General features: G+C 46.6%; 1 protein-coding gene across 4 annotated transcripts in view; it reads left to right on the top strand.

The window, feature by feature from the left end:
- The window catches only part of LOC130282411 (serotransferrin-2-like), a 78,096-nt gene that overhangs the window by 8,561 nt on the left and 48,712 nt on the right, over positions 1–20,823 (top strand). For all 4 annotated transcript variants that reach the window (XM_056530643.1, XM_056530661.1, XM_056530636.1 and 1 more), the window contains exons 2-7: positions 10,852–11,009; positions 14,449–14,548; positions 15,534–15,710; positions 15,840–16,002; positions 17,626–17,690; positions 18,438–18,595. In XM_056530643.1, coding sequence (XP_056386618.1) covers positions 10,852–11,009; positions 14,449–14,548; positions 15,534–15,710; positions 15,840–16,002; positions 17,626–17,690; positions 18,438–18,595 — 821 coding nt within the window. The remainder of the gene's footprint in view (positions 1–10,851; positions 11,010–14,448; positions 14,549–15,533; positions 15,711–15,839; positions 16,003–17,625; positions 17,691–18,437; positions 18,596–20,823) is intronic.

The raw sequence follows: 20,823 nt of genomic DNA on the forward strand, positions 1-20,823 counted from the left end.
TGACAGGAGGGTGGTGGACAGGGGTGACAGGAGGGTGGATGAGGGTGAACATGGGTGACAGGAGGGTGGACAGGGGGGGGACAGGAGTGAAAGGGATGACAGGAGGGGGTGAACATGGGTGACAGGAGGGTGGATGAGGGTGAACATGGGTGACATGGGTGACAGGAGGGTGGATGGATAGGAGTGAAAGGGATGACAGGAGGGTGAACATGGGTGACAGGAGGGGGTGAACATGGGTGACAGGAGGGGGTGAACATGGGTGACAGGAGGGGGTGAACGGGAGTGAAAGGGATGACAGGAAGGTGAACATGGGTGACAGGAGGGGGGCGGACTGGGTGACAGGGGGGGTGGACATGGGTGACAGGGGGGGTGGACATGGGTGACAGGGGGGGGTGGACATGGGTGACAGGAGGGGGGGCGGACTGGGTGACAGGAGGGGTGAACATGGGTGACAGGAGGGGGTGAACGGGAGTGAAAGGGATGACAGGAGGGTGAACATGGGTGACAGGAGGGGGGGCGGACTGGGTGACAGGGGGGTGTGGACATGGGTGACAGGGGGGGTGTGGACATGGGTGACAGGGGGGGTGGACATGGGTGACAGGGGGGGTGGACATGGGTGACAGGGGAGGTGTGAACATGGGTGACAGGGGGGGTGTGGACATGGGTGACAGGGGGGGGTGGACATGGGTGACGGGGGGGGGTGGACATGGGTGACAGAGGGGGGTGGACATGGGTGACAGGGGGGGGTGGAAATGGGTGACAGGGGGGGTGGACATGGGTGACAGGGGGGGGGGATGGACATGGGTGACAGGGGGGGTGGACATGGGTGACAGGGGGGGTGGACATGGGTGACAGGGGGGGGGTGGACATGGGTGACGGGGGGGCGGACTGGGTGACAGGAGGGGGGGCGGACTGGGTGACAGGAGGGGGGGCGGACTGGGTGACAGGAGGGGGGGCTGACTGGGTGACAGGAGGGGGGGCGGACTGGGTGACAGGAGGGGGTGAACATGGGTGACAGGAGGGGGTGAACGGGAGTGAAAGGGATGACAGGAGGGTGAACATGGGTGACAGGAGGAGGGGCGGACTGGGTGACAGGGGGGTGTGGACATGGGTGACAGGGGGGGTGGACATGGGTGACAGGGGGGTGGACATGGGTGACGGGGGTGTGTGAACATGGGTGACGGGGGGGGGTATACGGTGGACCCGGGTGATGGCGGGGGGGGGGGGTTGGACAGGGTTGAGAAGGGGTAACAGAGGGGTGGAAAGGGTACAGTACCTTAAGTAAGCCGGTCCGCGCAGCTTTGCAGGTCCACGGCAGGCACGGGAGTCCGGCGCAGGTGAAGATCGTTCCGCCCCAGGGACCCATTTTCGGCCCACTGCACCGCAAGGTAGAAGGGGGATGGGGACGCAGGGGACGCAGTGGGGAGGGGGACACAGGGGACGCAGTGGGGAGGGGGACACAGGGGACGCAGTGGATGCAGTGGGGAGGGGGACGCTGTGTGCGCAGTGCGCACGCAGGCTTCCCTTCCCCCCTGCGCCGCCAGTCATAAGCGCGCAGGCCGGGGCGGGATATTTAAAAAATATATATAAAATCACAGCAAAATCCCGCGGCACCACGGCCAGTGGCGAACGGCACACACGTGTGCCGCGGCACCGCGGTTGGGAATCACTGGTCTAGGTACACAGGCTTGGGACACAGTATAACGCTTTCTCAGGGCACAAGGCAACAAGATCCGGCGAGGAGAGGAAGGGGAAGTGGGTTTTTATACATTAGGGCGTGATTGGGCCAGGCACCAATTAGTGGTGCACTGGCCCTTTAAATTCAAGCAAGTCGGCGCGGGCGCGCGCGCCCTAGGGAGCGGGACCGCGCGCGCCGGGACGAAGCAGACGGGAGCGAGAGGTGAGAGAGACGTGGCGCAATCCGAGGGCGGACACGAACCGTGCCTCGGATCGCGTCCCCTCCGGGGACCAGAGAGCAGCGCTCGCGGTCAGCAATGCCGACCGGAGCGCTGCAGCCAGAGGAACGCCGTGAGCGCTCCGGGAAGGCAGCGGCACCCGGAGCGCTCGGCGTGACACCGTGCTTCATTGTATGGCTTCAGGTGGGTAAGAGATTTGCCATGCTTCATTGTATGGCTTCAGGTGGGTAAGAGATTTGCCGTGCTTCATTGTATGGCTTCAGGTGGGTAAGAGATTTGCCGTGCTTCATTGTATGGCTTCAGGTGGGTAAGAGATTTGCCGTGCTTCATTGTATGGCTTCAGGTGGGTAAGAGATTTGCCGTGCTTCATTGTATGGCTTCAGGTGGGTAAGAGATTTGCCGTGCTTTATTGTAAGGCTTCAGGTGGGTAAGAGATTTGCCGTGCTTCATTGTATGGCTTCAGGTGGGTAAGAGATTTGCCGTGCTTCATTGTATGGCTTCAGGTGGGTAAGAGATTTGCCGTGCTTCATTGTATGGCTTCAGGTGGGTAAGAGATTTGCCGTGCTTCATTGTATGGCTTCAGGTGGGTAAGAGATTTGCCGTGCTTCATTGTATGGCTTCAGGTGGGTAAGAGATTTGCCGTGCTTCATTGTATGGCTTCAGGTGGGTAAGAGATTTGCCGTGCTTCATTGTATAGCTTCAGGTGGGTAAGAGATTTGCCGTGCTTCATTGTATGGCTTCAGGTGGGTAAGAGATTTGCCGTGTTTCATTGTATGGCTTCAGGTGGGTAAGAGATTTGCCGTGCTTCATTGTATGGCTTCAGGTGGGTAAGAGATTTGCCGTGCTTCATTGTATGGCTTCAGGTGGGTAAGAGATTTGCCGTGCTTCATTGTATGGCTTCAGGTGGGTAAGAGATTTGCCGTGCTTCATTGTATGGCTTCAGGTGGGTAAGAGATTTGCCGTGCTTCATTGTATGGCTTCAGGTGGGTAAGAGATTTGCCGTGCTTCATTGTATGGCTTCAGGTGGGTAAGAGATTTGCCGTGCTTCATTGTATGGCTTCAGGTGGGTAAGAGATTTGCCGTGCTTCATTGTATGGCTTCAGGTGGGTAAGAGATTTGCCATGCTTCATTGTATGGCTTCAGGTGGGTAAGAGATTTGCCGTGCTTCATTGTATGGCTTCAGGTGGGTGAGAGATTTGCCGTGCTTCATTGTATGGCTTCAGGTGGGTGAGAGATTTGCCGTGCTTCATTGTATGGCTTCAGGTGGGTGAGAGATTTGCCGTGCTTCATTGTATGGCTTCAGATGGGTAAGAGATTTGCCGTGCTTCATTGTATGGCTTCAGGTGGGTGAGAGATTTGCCGTTCTTCATTGTATGGCTTCAGGTGGGTAAGAGATTAGCATGTTACTCGGCAAGTGTGTACAAGTGGCTTCAACCTACAGAATTGCAATGCAGGATGAAACAAAACCCTTTAATAGTCAGCTTCTCTGTACATTTTAGTAATGCCGTAAAAAAAAGCGCTTAGGTGAAAGGTACAGAACGAAGACCACCTTGTACTTATTTAGACAGAAACTTATAAAAGCAGCATAAAAATGATGGTATAATGCAGAGCTGCTGCTAGTCAGCAATACAAAAACTGTTTGAGTTGCTTAGTCATTATTATGAGCTTTATTTACTTTTTGGAAATATATTTGACTATGACTAAACATAGACAGTAGTTATATTTCAGCCAGTTAAAAAGATAATTTTTGTACTTGACAACAGTAGTTTTATTTAAAATATCTATAACTGATGCAACTTCCTAAAGGACATACTACGAGCTGCCATGATGCCAGCACAGAGGGGACCAGTATTAAACTGAGGCATACTGTACCCAAAAGTAAAATGTAATAAATTTATTGTACACACATATAAAGACAGGAAACTTGTTTTCCCTTATTGTAAATAAATTGTAACTTTGATCATTATGGAGGCTAAACGGCCAAGTGGTTTTGGATTTCAGAAGTAGTAATAATAATAAATAACATACTTGTTACGCCGAGCGCTCCGGGTCCCCGCTCCTCCCCGGAGCGCTCGCTTCACTCCCTCCGCTGCAGCGCTCCGGTCACGTCCTCTGACCCGGGGCGCTGCGATCCTGCTGCCAGCCGGGATGCGATTCGCGATGCGGGTAGCGCCCGCTCGCGATGCGCACCCCGGCTCCCCTACCTGACTCGCTCCCCGTCTGTTCTGTCCCGGCGCGCGCGGCCCCGCTCCCTAGGGCGCGCGCGCGCCGGGTCTCTGCGATTTAAAGGGCCACTGCGCCGCTGATTGGCGCAGTGGTTCCAATTAGGGTTTTCACCTGTGCACTTCCCTATATTACCTCACTTCCCTTGCACTCCCTTGCCGGATCTTGTTGCCTTAGTGCCAGTGAAAGCGTTCCTTGTGTGTTCCTTGCCAGTGTTTCCAGACCTTCTGCCGTTGCCCCTGACTACGATCCTTGCTGCCTGCCCCGACCTTCTGCTACGTCCGACCTTGCTTCTGCCTACTCCCTTGTACCGCGCCTATCTTCAGCAGCCAGAGAGGTGAGCCGTTGCTAGTGGATACGACCTGGTCACTACCGCCGCAGCAAGACCATCCCGCTTTGCGGCGGGCTCTGGTGAAAACCAGTAGTGGCTTAGAACCGGTCCACTAGCACGGTCCACGCCAATCCCTCTCTGGCACAGAGGGTCCACTACCTGCCAGCCGGCATCGTGACAGTAGATCCGGCCATGGATCCCGCTGAAGTTCCTCTGCCAGTTGTCGCTGACCTCACCACGGTGGTCGCCCAGCAGTCACAACAGATAGCGCAACAAGGCCAACAGCTGTCTCAACTGACCGTTATGCTACAACAGTTGCTACCACAGCTTCAGCAGTCATCTCCTCCGCCAGCTCCTGCACCTCCTCCGCAGCGAGTGGCCGCTCCTGGGATACGCTTATCCTTGCCAGATAAATTTGATGGGGACTCTAAGTTTTGCCGTGGCTTTCTTTCCCAATGTTCCCTGCATCTGGAGATGATGTCGGACCTGTTTCCCACTGAAAGGTCTAAGGTGGCTTTCGTAGTCAGTCTTCTGTCCGGAAAAGCCCTGTCATGGGCCACACCGCTCTGGGACCGCAATGACCCCGTCACTGCCTCTGTACACTCCTTCTTCTCGGAAATCCGAAGTGTCTTTGAGGAACCTGCCCGAGCCTCTTCTGCTGAGACTGCCCTGTTGAACCTGGTCCAGGGTAATTCTTCCGTTGGCGAGTATGCCGTACAATTCCGTACACTTGCTTCAGAATTGTCCTGGAATAATGAGGCCCTCTGCGCGACCTTCAAAAAAGGCCTATCCAGCAACATTAAAGATGTTCTGGCCGCACGAGAAATTCCTGCTAATCTACATGAACTTATTCACCTAGCCACTCGCATTGACATGCGTTTTTCTGAAAGGCGTCAGGAACTCCGCCAAGATATGGACTCTGTTCGCACGAGGCGTTTCGTCTCCTCGGCTCCTCTCTCCTCTGGTCCCCTGCAATCTGTTCCTGTGCCTCCCGCCGTGGAGGCTATGCAGGTCGACCGGTCTCGCCTGACACCTCAAGAGAGGACACGACGCCGTATGGAGAACCTCTGCCTGTACTGTGCTAGTACCGAACACTTCCTGAGGGATTGTCCTATCCGTCCTCCCCGCCTGGAAAGACGTACGCTGACTCCGCACAAAGGTGAGACAGTCCTTGATGTCTACTCTGCTTCTCCACGCCTTACTGTGCCTGTGCGGATGTCTGCCTCTGCCTTCTCCTTCTCTACAGTGGCCTTCTTGGACTCTGGATCTGCAGGAAATTTTATTTTGGCCTCTCTCGTCAACAGGTTCAACATCCCAGTGACCAGTCTCGCCAGACCCCTCTACATCAATTGTGTAAATAATGAAAGATTGGACTGTACCATACGTCTCCGCACGGAGCCCCTTCTTATGAGCATCGGATCTCATCATGAGAGGATTGAACTTTTGGTCCTCCCCAATTGCACCTCGGAGATTCTCCTTGGACTTCCCTGGCTTCAACTTCATTCCCCAACCCTGGATTGGTCCACTGGGGAGATCAAGAGTTGGGGGTCCTCTTGTTCCAAGAACTGTCTAAAACCGGTTCCCAGTAACCCTTGCCGTAACTCTGTGGTTCCTCCAGTAACCGGTCTCCCTAAGGCCTATATGGACTTCGCGGATGTTTTCTGCAAAAAACAAGCTGAGACTCTACCTCCTCACAGGCCTTATGATTGCCCTATCGACCTCCTCCCGGGTACTACTCCACCCCGGGGCAGAATTTATCCTCTCTCTGCCCCAGAGACTCTTGCCATGTCCGAATACGTCCAGGAGAATCTAAAAAAGGGCTTTATCCGTAAATCCTCCTCTCCTGCCGGAGCCGGATTTTTCTTTGTGTCCAAAAAAGATGGCTCCCTACGTCCTTGCATTGACTACCGCGGTCTTAATAAAATCACGGTTAAGAACCGCTACCCCTTACCCCTCATCTCTGAACTCTTTGATCGCCTCCAAGGTGCCCACATCTTCACTAAATTGGACTTAAGAGGCGCCTATAACCTCATCCGCATCAGAGAGGGGGACGAGTGGAAAACGGCATTTAACACCAGAGATGGACACTTTGAGTATCTGGTCATGCCCTTTGGACTGTGCAATGCCCCTGCCGTCTTCCAAGACTTTGTCAATGAAATTTTTCGTGATCTGTTATACTCCTGTGTTGTGGTATATCTGGACGATATCCTAATTTTTTCTGCCAATCTAGAAGAACACCGCCAGCATGTCCGTATGGTTCTTCAGAGACTTCGTGACAACCAACTCTATGCCAAAATTGAGAAATGTCTGTTTGAATGCCAATCTCTTCCTTTTCTAGGATATTTGGTCTCTGGCCAGGGACTACAGATGGATCCAGACAAACTCTCTGCCGTCTTAAATTGGCCACGCCCCTCCGGACTCCGTGCTATCCAACGCTTTTTGGGGTTCGCCAATTATTACAGGCAATTTATTCCACATTTTTCTACCATTGTGGCTCCTATCGTGGCTTTAACCAAGAAAAATGCTGATCCCAAGTCCTGGCCTCCTCAAGCAGAAGACTCCTTTAAACGACTCAAGTCTGCCTTTTCTTCGGCTCCCGTGCTCTCCAGACCTGACCCTTCCAAACCCTTCCTATTGGAGGTTGATGCCTCCTCAGTAGGAGCTGGAGCTGTTCTTCTACAAAAAAATCCTTCCGGGCATGCTGTCACTTGTGGTTTTTTCTCTAGGACCTTCTCTCCAGCGGAGAGGAACTACTCCATCGGGGATCGAGAGCTTCTAGCCATTAAATTAGCACTTGAGGAATGGAGGCATCTGCTGGAGGGATCAAGATTTCCTGTTATTATCTACACCGACCACAAGAACCTCTCCTACCTCCAGTCGGCCCAACGGCTGAATCCTCGCCAGGCCCGGTGGTCTCTGTTCTTTGCCCGATTTAATTTTGAGATTCACTTTCGTCCTGCCGATAAGAACATTAGGGCCGATGCTCTCTCTCGTTCCTCGGATGCCTCAGAAGTTGATCTCCCTCCGCAACACATCATTCCACCTGACTGCCTGATCTCCACTTCTCCTGCCTCCATCAGGCAGACTCCTCCAGGAAAGACCTTTGTTTCTCCACGCCAACGCCTCGGAATCCTCAAATGGGGTCACTCCTCCCATCTCGCAGGTCATGCGGGCATCAAGAAATCTGTGCAACTCATCTCCCGCTTCTATTGGTGGCCGACTCTGGAGACGGATGTTGGGGACTTTGTGCGAGCCTGCACTATCTGTGCCCGGGATAAGACTCCTCGCCAGAAGCCCGCTGGTTTTCTTCATCCTCTGCCTGTCCCCGAACAGCCTTGGTCTCTGATTGGTATGGATTTTATTACTGATTTACCCCCTTCCCGTGGCAACACCGTTATTTGGGTGGTCGTTGATCGATTCTCCAAAATGGCACATTTCATCCCTCTTCCTGGTCTTCCTTCTGCGCCTCAGTTGGCTAAACAATTTTTTGTACACATTTTTCGTCTTCACGGGTTGCCTACGCAGATTGTCTCGGATAGAGGGGTCCAATTCGTGTCTAAATTCTGGAGGGCTCTCTGTAAACAACTCAAGATTAAATTAAATTTTTCCTCTGCATATCATCCCCAGTCCAATGGACAAGTAGAAAGAATTAACCAGATCCTGGGTGATTATTTGCGACATTTTGTTTCCTCCCGCCAGGATGACTGGGCAGATCTCCTTCCATGGGCCGAATTTTCGTATAACTTCAGGGTCTCTGAATCTTCCTCCAAATCCCCATTTTTCGTGGTGTACGGCCGTCACCCTCTTCCCCCCCTCCCTACCCCCTTGCCCTCTGGTCTGCCCGCTGTGGATGAAATTTCTCGTGACCTTTCCATTATATGGAGAGAGACCCAAAATTCTCTCTTACAGGCTTCTTCACGCATGAAGAGGTTCGCGGATAAGAAAAGAAGAGCTCCCCCCGTTTTTTCCCCTGGAGACAAGGTATGGCTCTCCGCTAAATATGTCCGCTTCCGTGTCCCTAGCTACAAGTTGGGACCACGCTATCTTGGTCCTTTCAAAATTTTGTGTCAAATTAATCCTGTCTCTTATAAACTTCTTCTTCCTCCTTCTCTTCGTATCCCTAATGCCTTTCACGTCTCTCTTCTCAAACCACTCATCCTCAACCGTTTTTCTCCCAAATCTGTTCCTCCCACTCCTGTTTCCGGCTCCTCGGACGTCTTCTCGGTCAAGGAAATTTTGGCTGCCAAAAAGGTCAGAGGGAAAAATTTTTTTTTAGTAGACTGGGAGGGTTGTGGTCCTGAAGAGAGATCCTGGGAACCTGAGGACAACATCCTTGATAAAAGTCTGCTCCTCAGGTTCTCAGGCTCCAAGAAGAGGGGGAGACCCAAGGGGGGGGGTACTGTTACGCCGAGCGCTCCGGGTCCCCGCTCCTCCCCGGAGCGCTCGCTTCACTCCCTCCGCTGCAGCGCTCCGGTCACGTCCTCTGACCCGGGGCGCTGCGATCCTGCTGCCAGCCGGGATGCGATTCGCGATGCGGGTAGCGCCCGCTCGCGATGCGCACCCCGGCTCCCCTACCTGACTCGCTCCCCGTCTGTTCTGTCCCGGCGCGCGCGGCCCCGCTCCCTAGGGCGCGCGCGCGCCGGGTCTCTGCGATTTAAAGGGCCACTGCGCCGCTGATTGGCGCAGTGGTTCCAATTAGGGTTTTCACCTGTGCACTTCCCTATATTACCTCACTTCCCTTGCACTCCCTTGCCGGATCTTGTTGCCTTAGTGCCAGTGAAAGCGTTCCTTGTGTGTTCCTTGCCAGTGTTTCCAGACCTTCTGCCGTTGCCCCTGACTACGATCCTTGCTGCCTGCCCCGACCTTCTGCTACGTCCGACCTTGCTTCTGCCTACTCCCTTGTACCGCGCCTATCTTCAGCAGCCAGAGAGGTGAGCCGTTGCTAGTGGATACGACCTGGTCACTACCGCCGCAGCAAGACCATCCCGCTTTGCGGCGGGCTCTGGTGAAAACCAGTAGTGGCTTAGAACCGGTCCACTAGCACGGTCCACGCCAATCCCTCTCTGGCACAGAGGGTCCACTACCTGCCAGCCGGCATCGTGACAATACTGCCCTGTGCCAATAGGATTAGCATACTTATAAGCACATTATTTACTTTTTTGTACTATTTTGTATGTTTTTTATATTGATTCTGGAGCACTATATAGATATAGCCCATCTGGGAAACTAAAGCATATTATGTGTGATGCAGCAATTTCTTATTTTATACTATTTCATTTATTTCATAGTATAATATTGCATCTAAATGAAATCCAGAAGTGCTGGCTTACTATGGTTTTGGAAATATTATGTAACTACGACTGTTTCTCTAGGATCACCGCTATTTCTGCCTGGACTTTTCCCATCTTTTCCTATAGCCACACATGATTTAGAAGAATAAGAAGGAGGCGATGGAAGGGGTCCAGTCAGGCAAAGTGGTGCTCCTAAAGATACAGTCATGTCCACTGTGCACCAAAAAGGGCATACTAAATAAAAATAAAAAACATTTCCTAGACAATGACACAGAACATCAAGATACTAAAGGTAACCTTCATTACACAGTAAAGTCTTTTGTTTACACTTTTTCTTCATTTTGGGTCTAGTCTTAATTAAGCTTAAAGGGGTATTCCAGGAATTTGTTTTATTTGACAATGCTACAGGGGCTGTAAAGTTAGTGTAGTTCATAATATAGTGTCTGTACCTGTCTGTGACGGTTTTCTCCCAATTCTTCTGTGATTTTCACTCCAATATTTATTTTTAACAGCATACAAAATTACTGTTGTCTCAGATTTTTCCCAGCTTGCAATGCGGCCGAGACCATGGAGCAGGGAGCCTGTCTGCTTCAATGGGTGGAGGGATCAATCTGCAACTAATGCAACAGCTATAGGCACCCTGATAGAAAACCACACTGATTTGAATGGATGCAGCTTATTTATGTTTCAATGGGTGGTGTGGCTGATTTGTGGGAGGGAGGAAACTGGAATTATGGGATTTGTAGTAAAAAAAAGAAAAGTCAAACAGGAAATACTAGTTCATAAACAGCTAGCCACAGTATTATGGTAATCTCACAACATAGCCATTTAGCCCCAAGACAAGTGCAGATCCTTCCTAAGCATGTCCTTTACTGTCTGCCAGGTATGTACTAAAATTACCTTATGCTGGATAACCCCTTTTAGCTTAATTAATGAAACAAAAATGTCAGATTTGATGTAAAATGGAAAAACGGAAGCATAAAATAAATGCTGCTAACTTTATGACCATGAACTAAAGATTTGGATTTAGATGTGCAGATTGCTCTGATGATTTTCCTTCCTTCTGGTCCCAAACTCTTTTCATTTTAAGGGAAGAAGTTTCGCTGGTGTACCTTATCTGATGCTGAACAGAGAAAATGTTCTCATCTGGCCCGTACTCTTCAAAGTGTTTTGTCTTCAAGTGACCCATTCTCTCGAGTATCCTGTGTCCGAGCTCACAATACCCAGGACTGCATGACCAAAATTAGGGTAAGAGAAAGAAAACCTTATAGTGGTTACCTAAGATATTGTATACATTTGTTTCCAAATTTGTTTACAAACTTTGATGACCATTTCCCAACATATCCAGCAGCAATGTTTGTTTGTGCTTGTAGAAACAAAAACACATCTTCAGAAAGCTTCAGTGTTTAATGAACTTAACTTGCCCAGCTTAAGCACCCACTCCACTTCTTTCTCTGGTGGTAGACTGTGTTCCTATGATGCTCCTGGCCCATCTTATCAGGAAGTGGGAGTGTGGGAACAATGTGATGTGGTCCTAGCGCTTACACCTGCCATAATGGAGATATAAGCTGCTCAGCTGCTCAGTCCCTGATCCGTGATTGAAGTTTACCTTATCACTAGTGTTTCTATTCTCTGTGTTCCTATATTGGGTCTGACCTCCTGTGACCTGACCATTCCCTCTCCTGATTATGTACTATGTTTGTACTTTGCTGCACTCTTATTTCTGGCCCTCTGGCTTGCTTCTGTTTACTCTTTGTCTTCTGATTTGGTACTGTTTTTCCTTGTCTGTTATTGTGTGTTTCATGCTTTTTGACACCCTTGCACTTAATTAAGGACCATCACCCAGTTGGGGCCACCTATTAGGGTGGATCATGCAAACAGGTAGGGACAGGGGTTGGGAATAGATCCAGGTTTGCAGTGATTCCTACCCTGGATGTAAAACAGTGTCCCATATCTAAAGGATAAACCTTTAGTGTGACGTTCAGCACATATTTGTTTAATATCTGTATCCCAGGGTACTCCTGTATAGGAAATGTATCAGCAGTATCACCCGCACTAACCTATTGGTAAAAGCTTGTAGTGCAAGTAATACTGATGAAAATTATACTTACTGTTCCCCGATTCATTCTTTTTTTCACACAATACTGTATATTACTTTTTCTTCATATGCTATTTGGGAGCTTGGTGAACAAGAGAACCCCCCATGCCCCATAGTACGGGAATCACCCAAGTCCAGTGAGTGACATTCCCGCTCAGCGAATCGCTGGCTGCAGTGGTGTCCGGGCCATCGATTCTCCGTGCAGAAGTATGACAAACTGAGCCCGGGTGCTTCCTGTGCCTGACAGGAAGTACTTTAAAGGAGTACTCCAGTGGAAAACGGGTGCCACAAAGTTAAACAGATTTGTAAATTATTATAAAATATTAACCATACCTCAAGGATTTTACCAACCCATATGGTACACAATTAAAACAAAAGGTCTGAATAAAATGTAATATTTATTATACTATTATATAGCAATATGATAAAAATTCACACTATTGAAAAATATAATCACAAATAAAATATAAAATGAGCACTAAAATATTAACAATATCTACCATTGGGCCCTAATGGTAGAAAAAGTATAAAATACTGTGGCTGATATTCAAAGCACTGGTTGTAATTACCGTATGTTATTGCTCTGGCTCAGACGTTCTGATACTGCGGCATGAACTCTTGCTGATAGTCCGGCATTTGAGTGTTATTATTAGATAGCTATAGTCCGAACATTTAACAGTCCTGTAAATGACTAAAAGTGTCTTTCTAGACAATTGTAAAATGTTATCTCACCGATCCTCCGGCCGCTGGTCCCGTGCTGCGACGGACCTGGTGGAAAGTCTTGCGGCTGATGTGACAGTGCAGGCGCTGCAAATAGCTCTCTCTGGTATGGGCAGCTGCTAGCTCCATGTAGATGATATGGAGCGATTTCCCAGGAGGCAAATGAAGATGTTGCTCCAGCAGGAGACTCGTGGTTGTATGGCAGCGTTCCCATACACAGATTGGAGGATCAGGTGTGGCAAATGAGATCCTGTGGGATGTGGAAAAGCCGGTACTTCGGTGCAAAATACAGCCAGGCAGCAGTGCTTGTTTTTAGTGCCGTGTTCAGACAATGCAGGAAACTCTAGACGCGTTTCAGGGTGCTTAAACCGACCCCTTCTTCAGTAGACAAATTTGTGTAGAAAATGACAAGCGGGTTACATTTATGTCTCATCCACACTTGTTTCATATTAAAATAGATTGTGCTCAACATAAGAAATGGATTCGCAAAGAAATGGATTTTCCAACATAAGGGAAATATACAAAACCAGGATTTTCCGTTAAAGACATACATAGTGGAGAAATAGAACGACAACAGGTTATATTCAAGCCATGTTCACACCGGTGCATCTCGTTCAGATGCATACAATGTGAAATAGGTTTATGCTTCAATTCCAAAATGATTATATTAGACTCATAGCAAAATCAAACAAAATCATACATTATTTAGGCATACCAAAAAAATAGATAAATGTAAGAATAAACATTTTATAAAAAAATATATTTCACTTCATTTACCTTTCCAGTTCCATTTTATTTCACTACACTCACTTTAAAAGCATGGAAGTGCACATCCATATCGATGTATACGCTAACATTCTTTTTCTCTCTATTTACATATTTTTTATAAAATGTTGTAAGGATTCCTCCTTGGGGATTAGCTCTGGGGTCGTCCTGGACCACGCCACAGGATGCGTTTCTTCTCAATAAACCAGCAAACAAACATTTATAATGCAAATTTGGCACCTTGCCAGTTTTATTAGACAGGTTGCAGGGAAAGAAATAAACAAAAAGCAGGAACAAAACAAAATCCTAGACCGTCTGGTCATTGACTAAACAGATCAGCTTGTCCTGACTAACAACCACTGAGCTTCCCTCAGCCGGTTAAACATATGTCCCCTGCAACCTTCTACTCACAATTCATGTCACTCTTTGAGCCACTCATAGCTCGGGCTGTGTACTCCTCATCAGGCTCTGTCTCTTCCCTACAGCCCACTTGCTGTCTCCTAGGAAGAGCCCAGATTAGACTGACTCTCCATCTTATATACACACCTCCCTTCCCTCCTGCCTCATTAATTAAGAAGCAGGTGAGAGATACTTCAGGGTGAGCCAAGGAAATACACCCTTTCCTTGCCTCCTCATCACAATGTTTATTCTTACATGTATCTATTTTTTGGTATACCTAAATGATGTATGATTTTGTTTGATTTTGCTATGTTCCACTGGAATTTCTTTTTTGTCTGACCACAGTGCTCTCTGCCGACTCCTCTGTCCATGTCAGGAACTGTCCAGAGCAGGAACAAATCCCCATAGCAAACCTGCTCTGGAAAGTTCCTGACATGGACAGAGGTGTCAGCAGAGAGCACTGTGGTCAGACAGAAAAGAACTATACAACTTCCGCTGGAGCATACAGGGCTGAAAAGTATTGGAAGGATGGAAGGATTAAGATTTTTAAATAGAAGTCATTTACAAATCTGTTTAACTTTCTGGCACCAGTTGATTAAAAAAAAATTGTTTTCCACCGTAGTACCCCTTTAAGTCAGTTTTTATAAATGTTTCAGGCTATGTTTTTCCTTAGAAAGTCACATATGATCATGCCTTTTTTTCCAGGGCAATAAGGCAGATGCTGTGTCCCTGGATTCTGGTGATGTTTACACTGCTGTCAGACTTTACGACTTGGAAGCAGTAGCAAAGGAAGAAAATACTGAAGGTATCCAATTGGTCACAGAGCTGTATATATCAATTAACAAGAAAACAATGCGTTTTTAAGGATCAAAAAACATTTTTTACTTTATTGAAACACATAATTCAAATGACATAAGACATGATAAGAGCAATTAAAATCATACATATGGTCATCTACAAATTCCCAAAGGTGCTAATCCAGTAGACGAGAAACAAAGAAGTGGGTGGCCAGGCTACATAGGAAAAATCACTATATGTTCAATATATGAATAATATATGAATCAACCGATTGACTTCATAAATGTGAAACATGTACACTCCAAGGAATTTGAAAAAGCAGCATATGATGTGCTAAAAGCCATAGGCTGTGATGATATAGATCACAATAAATAAATAAAGTGCACAGGTCAATAATTAAACTAGTAACATTTGCTAAAGTGCTATAGTGACTGTGCAACACTGAGCTCGATCTGAGTTACCAAGGCTTGGTGCCAAAAAGAAATGTAAAGGCATTAAAGAAAGAAATACAGTAAACAAACATATATCAGCATAGTAACTAACATACAACCTGGTGTGTACAGCCTGGCCAGCCACCGGACCCAACGTTTCGCAATAAGCTTCAACGGGGCTGTCCAGTATATATGTCAATATAAAAGTTGTTGAAAATGTAAAACTTTTAAGTGTTTATTTTGATACCTAATGGCAGGGCTGATAGTCTATATAGAATAAATGTTCTTCTTAACAGAAAATAACACTTCTACCTTGCAAACAGCTGCCAATATGTTGTTTGTCCATAGAGAACTACAATGGTAAACAATTAACTAAGGATTTTCAGGTCCAAATTTGGGTTCAACATATCAACAAAATATCATAATTTAAGACATATGTCACAGATATGCTAGACTGGAAATACCATACAGTAGTAATGAAGGAAAAGAAATAGGAGAAAAACAGCTTGGAATATAAAATAGTCCAAGTACAGATCCTAAAAGTCATTCTGGCTTATCTAGGTAATTGCGTGTTTGCTGTAGCTGTTGCTCACCGTGGGACTCAGAACATTTTTAATCTAAGAGGGATACGCTCATGTCACAGTGGAGCCAAATGGACATCTGGTTGGAATATACCATTAGGATTCCTTCTCTCTAAGAACCTAATGTATTGGGATGAAGAACAACCTTTGGCTAAAGGTAAAGGTGCAGTTAATTGTATGTATGTTTACATGGCCACTTCACCTGTCCTATCCTTTGTCCTGATACTACTGGTATACCTTTACATTAACATTGAATGGATAACATCTGCCTTTTTTCCAATCTTAGTTGTCAGTACATACTTTAATGCAAGTTGTATTCCTGGAATCGGAGTCTCTTCTCCAAACCTGTGTGAATTGTGCCAAGGACCGAAGTCTTATGTTCGGGAAAAAAATCACTTCTGTGAAACAAGCAGCAGTGAGCCATTTTCAAACTCTGAGGGTGCCTTTAGGTATTATATGAGCGTTCTTAAGACTGAATATGTTATTGTAGAGACTTTGACAACACTCAAATAAACAAACTTTATTAATTATATAAGTTTTCACCATGCCCTAATAATACTTTTAGATGTGTCCAGTAGCAACATGGTGATACTTAAATTGGGTAGGTTTTGAGGTGAGTCATTACTCAGAAAAGGCTCAACAGTAAGAACTGAGTATACTGGCAAATATCATTGATTATTGGAACACAATAATTGGGGGAGATTTATCAAAACTTGTGTAGAGGAAAAGTTGACCAGTTGCCCATAACAACCAACATAACAAACAATCAGATTGTTTGCTTTATTTTTTAGAGGCCGTTTTTGGTTGCTCCGAGCAAATGGTCAACTTTTTTTCTGCACAGGTTTTGATAAATCGCCCCCAGTAAGTCACTTGGGAATAGTAGCAGTGACACAAAATAGAGGCAAGTATACAGTGCTTAAAGGGGTACTCCACCCCTAGACATCTTATCCCCTATCCAAAGGATAGGGGATAAGATGTCTGATCTTGGGGGTCCCGCTGCTGGGGACCCCCGCAATATAGCACGCAGCACCCACCTGTTACTGCTCCGAAAGCGCTGGAGGGTCTGGCTCCCGACCACGGGGTCGGAAGATCGTGATGTCACGACTCCGCCCCGTGTGATGCCATGCCCCGCCCCCTCAATGCAAGTCTATGGGTGGGGGCATGACAGTTGTCTGCATGAAGTAAATAGAGTGTAATGTTTAACACTATGGGGGAGATTTATCATTGCTTTTAGAGCATTTTTTTTTGTCTATGTTTTGGCGCAGTTCAGGCGCAAGCAGCATATTTTGAGACTTTTATTCACCTTTTGATATAGACAGTTTTACTCTTTTTGCCTACCCAGAGAACTTTTTCTTTTTGACCATGCAGTGGTCACGTATTTATCATTTGACTTTTTGTCAAAAGTTGCTATTTTGTGCGCAAAGGTACTTTTTTAGGCACAAAGCTACACCACCTACCAGTAGGCATGAGAAAAATTTCTACCTTCCACAATTCAACCTTTAACCTCTTGTGGACGACAGGGTCCCACTCCCCTTCTATGGCACGCACTCAGGAGCTGAGCATGGGTCATAGCCAGGTGGTCCTAGCAGCTATCTGCCACCAGGACCCATCTCTAATGCCAGACATCACTGATCACGGTGATGCCCAGCTTTAACCCCTTAGACACCGCAATCAAATTTGATTTTAGCGTCTAAAAAATCCAAGTAAAAATGTCCCGGCAGCTAAGTAAAAACACCTAACCTGCTAAATTCAGGGCCCGGGAAATTGTCTACTCCCCTCCCTCACAAGTGTCTAGAAAAAGTGTATGTGGTAGAGCTTTTCCCAACAAAGCAAAGCTGCACAAAATTCATCATCCTGCTGCACCTTCTTGATAAATAAGATGCACACTAGTCAAACCCACCACCCAAATAAACGTGGGAAAATTGCTCTACCGTAGGCATTCTTTGATGAATCTGGGCCTATTTAACTATAGTTATTTATGGCTATATTAATGTAAAATGAGAGGAATCTCTTAGTTCCTACTAAGTGTTTACAACATGTTTCAAAACTATTTACTTCTTTCCTTGTCATAGATGTCTAAAGAGTGGTGCTGGAGACGTTGCATTCGTGGATCATCTGACCATAGCAATTGCAACTGGTAAGTTTTATACTACAATATTCATGTACAAATATTAAAGCCTAATTATCTAACCATCTAATGATTTTCCTTATGTCTTGTTATTTCCTGTTTAATATATTTTTGGTGCATCTTTATGCATCACTAGCATGTTCACTAAGACAGCAAGAAGCCATTGATAGGTACTGAGAAGGATCTAAATATTCAGAAGGGGAGACTTCAACAAAATGAAAACATAATCTTACATTGCAATGTGTTCTATTAAGAGACACATAGATTTACATGTATCCTTCAATGTATTTAAGACTTTCCTACCACTCTATGAAGAGTTTGTAAGGTTAGTGGGGTTAACTAATGTGCCAAACCACAAATGTGCACTAACTGACCAGATGCAAAGGGCTTGATACATTAGCCCTTTAATGCATAAAATACAACAACAATCAGTAAAATACAACAACACTGACTCAGTAACTGCAAATTTCAAAAATTGTGCTGAGTAGCTTCATATCTCAGGTGCCAAATAAACTAAAATTTCCACAGACACACCCCAAAATCTGGTAGAAAGTCTTCACAGAACAGTGGAAGATGTTATAACTGCAAAGAGAGTTCAACTCCATATTAATTCCTATGGATTTAGAATGGAATGTCCTAAAAACTCTTGTAGGTGTAGTGTGTAGGTACCCAAATACTTTTGTCCATATAGTGTATCATTCCATTAACTATACTGTTTGGCAATCTCAGCATTTAATATTGTACATTTTTCTTTAGATGCAGAAGTGGATCAATTTGAACTGTTATGTCCAGATGGATCTACCGCTAGTCTAAAATCTTACAGGACCTGCAATTTGGGCCAAGGCCCTGGCAAAGCAATTGTCACCAGAAGTCACATGAAAAGAATAACTAAAAGATTTCTTACGCTGATCCAGGTAAAGATCCATATCCGCAAGTATATGTGTGGTGGCCCAGTACAGGAGTTATACCCCTGTACCCTTGCTACCCTATCAGGCAGCCTCCCTGCAGTGTCCCCTTGGTCCCCAACACCTGTCCCCTTATGTATATATATATATTTTCTGCCATGTGTTACACTTGATACACAAAGAAGAACTGGAGTTCACACTTTACCCCTTAAATAAAACGTATAATTTTATTGGTAACACAATTAAAAACATGTGTATGGACATCAATCTTAAGTATTGGACCAATTGAGGACCACAAACATAACCACGGGCAACCAAAAAAGAGTTAGCAAAAATGTAATGAAGTATATCTGGGAGCACCTATGTTTGGATATTGCTATTATTTGGAGCAAGGAGCAATTCAGGAATGGTATATATTCTATGATGCTGCGCAGCTAATAAAGCTTGCAAATGGGCACCAGTGTCCTCCTATGTTAACTCCATATATTCTGAAAGGTTTTATAAGTGCAAGACAACTTGCTACTAATCTAGATAAAGTGCATTTTATACAGGTATATAAGGTGCCTATTGCTTACCCATGATAGCGTTTATCTGTACCCCAACGCCGTTTCATATCCTTTTTCAAGGGGCCATTGCTCAAATGTATATGTATGTAAATGTATATAAGAGTGTTATTGCTTTAAGAAATGTTAACATGTGATCACCAGTTGTCATGTGAGTGTAACCCCATGAGGTATCAGTGACCATGTGACCTATGGGACCCCTCCTAGTCTCCCCCATATAAGCCCTGGGTGGAGCTAGCTCTCGCTCTTTTGCTCTTGATTTCCAGTTAAAGGGGTTCTTTGGTGCTTTAGACATCTGATCACGGGAGTCCCGCCACTGGGGACCCCCAGGATCTTGCACGCGGCACCCCGTTTGTAATCAGTCCCCGGAGCGTGTTCGCTCCAGGTCTGATTACTGACGACCACAAGGCCGGCGGCTTGTGACGTCACGCCTCCGCCCCCGTGTAACATCACGCTCCGCCCCTCAATGCAAGCCTACGGGAGGGGGCGTGATAGCTGTCACGCCCCCTCCCATAGGCTTGCATTGAGGGGCGGAGAGTGACGTCACACGGGGGCGGAGGCGTGACATCACACGCCGCCGGCCTTGTGGTCGTCGGTAATCAGCGTGTTCACTCTGGGGACTGATTACAAACGGGGTGCCGCGTGCAAGATCCCGGGGGTCCCCAGCAGCGGGACTCCCGTGATCAGGCATCTTATCCCCTATCCTTTGGATAGGGGATAAGATGTCTAAGCACCGGAGAACTCCTTTAAGTCTTTGCTGAAGTCCAGTGCAGTCAAGTCCTAGAGTGTGTCTGGAGTCATAGGAGGCCTCAAGTCCATCCTGCAGCCACAAGCCTTCAAGTCTACAAGTAAGCTACAGTCACAGCTCAGTCAGTCTCAAGTCAAGTCAGTCACAGTCATCTATTGTCATGTCAGAGTGGCCTGCACTAAAATTGTCCAAATCTACTGTAAGTCCCAGCAAGCCCTTAAGGTCTCTGAAGTCACTGGTCACCTCCGTGGGCCTGGCTGAACTGTATAGACTGTTCCATCTGTCACTCAGTAAAGCTACCGTTGTCTATAACTTGGCGTCGGAGTCATTATTGCCCCTGTGCCTAGCCCAGGATCCAGCGGTATACCTTCGGATGGTATTGAGGATAAACCATTCCCTGGCGTCATGAATACAAGGGGTTAATGCCATCTGCCCCTAGGGTAATTCCACCTGCCCTACATCACACCCTCTACCACATATGAATAAAGAGGACAGATTTTAAAATGTAAGGGTACCTTAGTTATTAGTTTTTCTCTTTTTAATCATTCTGTGCTCCCCTTTCTTCTTCATTCTATGTTTTACTCAATGCCTCGGTAAAACATAGAACAAATCATTGCTGCGTACATACAAATGGGTCCTTTGTCAGCGTCATCAAAAATGTTTTAATTTTTTTTAAAGTCTTTTGCAACAATTCTAATTTTATGTACTAGAATAGATACATATATTTTGTGCATCAATACCATTCCGGCCCAGAATTGTTCCCTGTTCTACCATAATGGACAGTAGCTATATGTCCATGGGAATATAATCTTCAACATTGAACAGGAAAAAATACCATCTGTAATATTTAACCTTGAGTTGTCAATTGTTATAAATCATATTACAGCTTCCACTACAGCGCTAGTTGTTATTAAAACCCAATGGCA

The sequence above is a fragment of the Hyla sarda genome, chromosome 1 (assembly GCF_029499605.1).
Source record: "Hyla sarda isolate aHylSar1 chromosome 1, aHylSar1.hap1, whole genome shotgun sequence".
Lineage (NCBI taxonomy): Eukaryota > Metazoa > Chordata > Amphibia > Anura > Hylidae > Hyla > Hyla sarda.